Source organism: Austrofundulus limnaeus, unplaced genomic scaffold (assembly GCF_001266775.1).
Source record: "Austrofundulus limnaeus strain Quisiro unplaced genomic scaffold, Austrofundulus_limnaeus-1.0 Scaffold226, whole genome shotgun sequence".
Lineage (NCBI taxonomy): Eukaryota > Metazoa > Chordata > Actinopteri > Cyprinodontiformes > Rivulidae > Austrofundulus > Austrofundulus limnaeus.
Genome location: NW_013952628.1, coordinates 489,688 through 491,100, shown reverse-complemented (window position 1 = coordinate 491,100; position 1,413 = coordinate 489,688). Strand labels below are relative to the sequence as shown.

Genomic DNA, 1,413 nt, shown 5'->3' with positions numbered 1-1,413 from the left:
AACTGAAAATATGGATGGAGGACCTCAGTTTAGCTTGTTTGGTGCGCTAGCGCCGAGCTAATACATATAAGGAAATAAAGCGTTGGCACCATTTTGTAGGAGTACACCAACACCTCTTATAACAATGTTATAAGGATATTATTTTAGCAAGGATCTCTTTATTTTTGGTAAAATATTCTTGCAGTGCAAAGTGAATGGACACACAATAAGTTACGTGAGTCAGTGAATTTTGATTTGATCCATAAATAAATGCGATCATTTATTTTACATAAGCTGTTTAATACCAGACATTTGAGATAAATAACTTAAGGTTGGTAAGGTAGGTTTTAAGAAAAGGAGGAAAGAAAGGTGTTAGCTTTCCTAACTTTTAACTTAAATAATGTGGGTGAAAATGCATGTTTATGAAATAAATTCTAAAGTTACAACTAATCATGGATCCCTTTAAGCTCTTCTCTGAGTTTGTGACAAGACAGAAACTTCCATACATGTCCATCACAGACTCACAAAGAAACATTTATTTTCACAGCAACCCTCCTGGAAATGAGATTTAAATGCTAATGCTAATGCTACTATAAAAAGTTAAAGAATTCGTCTTTGTCTCTCCTCCTCAGGTTTGGCTTCATGCTCCCTACGAGCTCCATCTGTCTCTCTTTGAACACTTTAATGAACTTCTGACAGAATCCAGGCACGTATCAACTTTTTAAACTCACATGTTAAAAAAAAAACTGTCTGCTTGAAGTGAAGCTTTCTGTGTGAAACAGTGAGGCGGCCAAAAACGCCAAACTGCTGCGGGAGTTCCAGCTGATCCCCAAGCTGCTGCTGACGCTGAGGGACACCTCGCTGTCGCAGCCCACCGTCGCCGCCATCAGCAACGTGCTGAGTCTGCTGCTGCAGGGCTTCCCCAGCCCCTACGACCTGCTGCGGTGAGAGCACACGCTCCTGCAGCGAGCACGACCCGTTCACACCGCAGAGAGTTTATAACGAAGTGCTTTTCTCACCTCGCAGCTTCGGTCAGTTCATCTCCTCCACTCTTCCTACGTTTGCTGTCTGTGAGAAGTTTGTGGTCATGGAGATCAACAACGAGGAGAAGATTGATGGAGGTGATCTGAAAACATCTGTTTCCTGGAGAGTTGTTCTTTAGACACAGATCTAACCTGGGCAGGATTCTCTCTCCAGGTAACGATGAGGATTTTGGTGGCCTCCTGTCAGCCAGCCTGATTTTACTGAGGAACCGTTTGCTGGACAACCTGCTGCGGCTACTCTTCATCACCAAAGAGAAATGTGCCGTTAACGTTCAGTAAGACATCCTCCTCCTCCGAATTCTGCTGCTTCTGAAAGCTCCAGGCTGTAAAACTAAGTTCCCTCATTAATCATAAACAGACTTTCTATGTCGGTAATTTTTTTTTATTCAAT

General features: G+C 42.5%; 1 protein-coding gene across 5 annotated transcripts in view; it reads left to right on the top strand.

Annotated features, from left to right (window-relative positions):
• The window catches only part of wdfy3 (WD repeat and FYVE domain containing 3), a gene marked incomplete at its 5' end in the record, with an annotated part of 96,713 nt that overhangs the window by 54,708 nt on the left and 40,592 nt on the right, over positions 1-1,413 (top strand). For all 5 annotated transcript variants that reach the window (XM_014019682.1, XM_014019683.1, XM_014019685.1 and 2 more), the window contains 4 exon segments: positions 612-685; positions 762-923; positions 1,006-1,100; positions 1,177-1,297. In XM_014019682.1, the coding sequence (XP_013875136.1) occupies positions 612-685; positions 762-923; positions 1,006-1,100; positions 1,177-1,297 (452 nt within the window).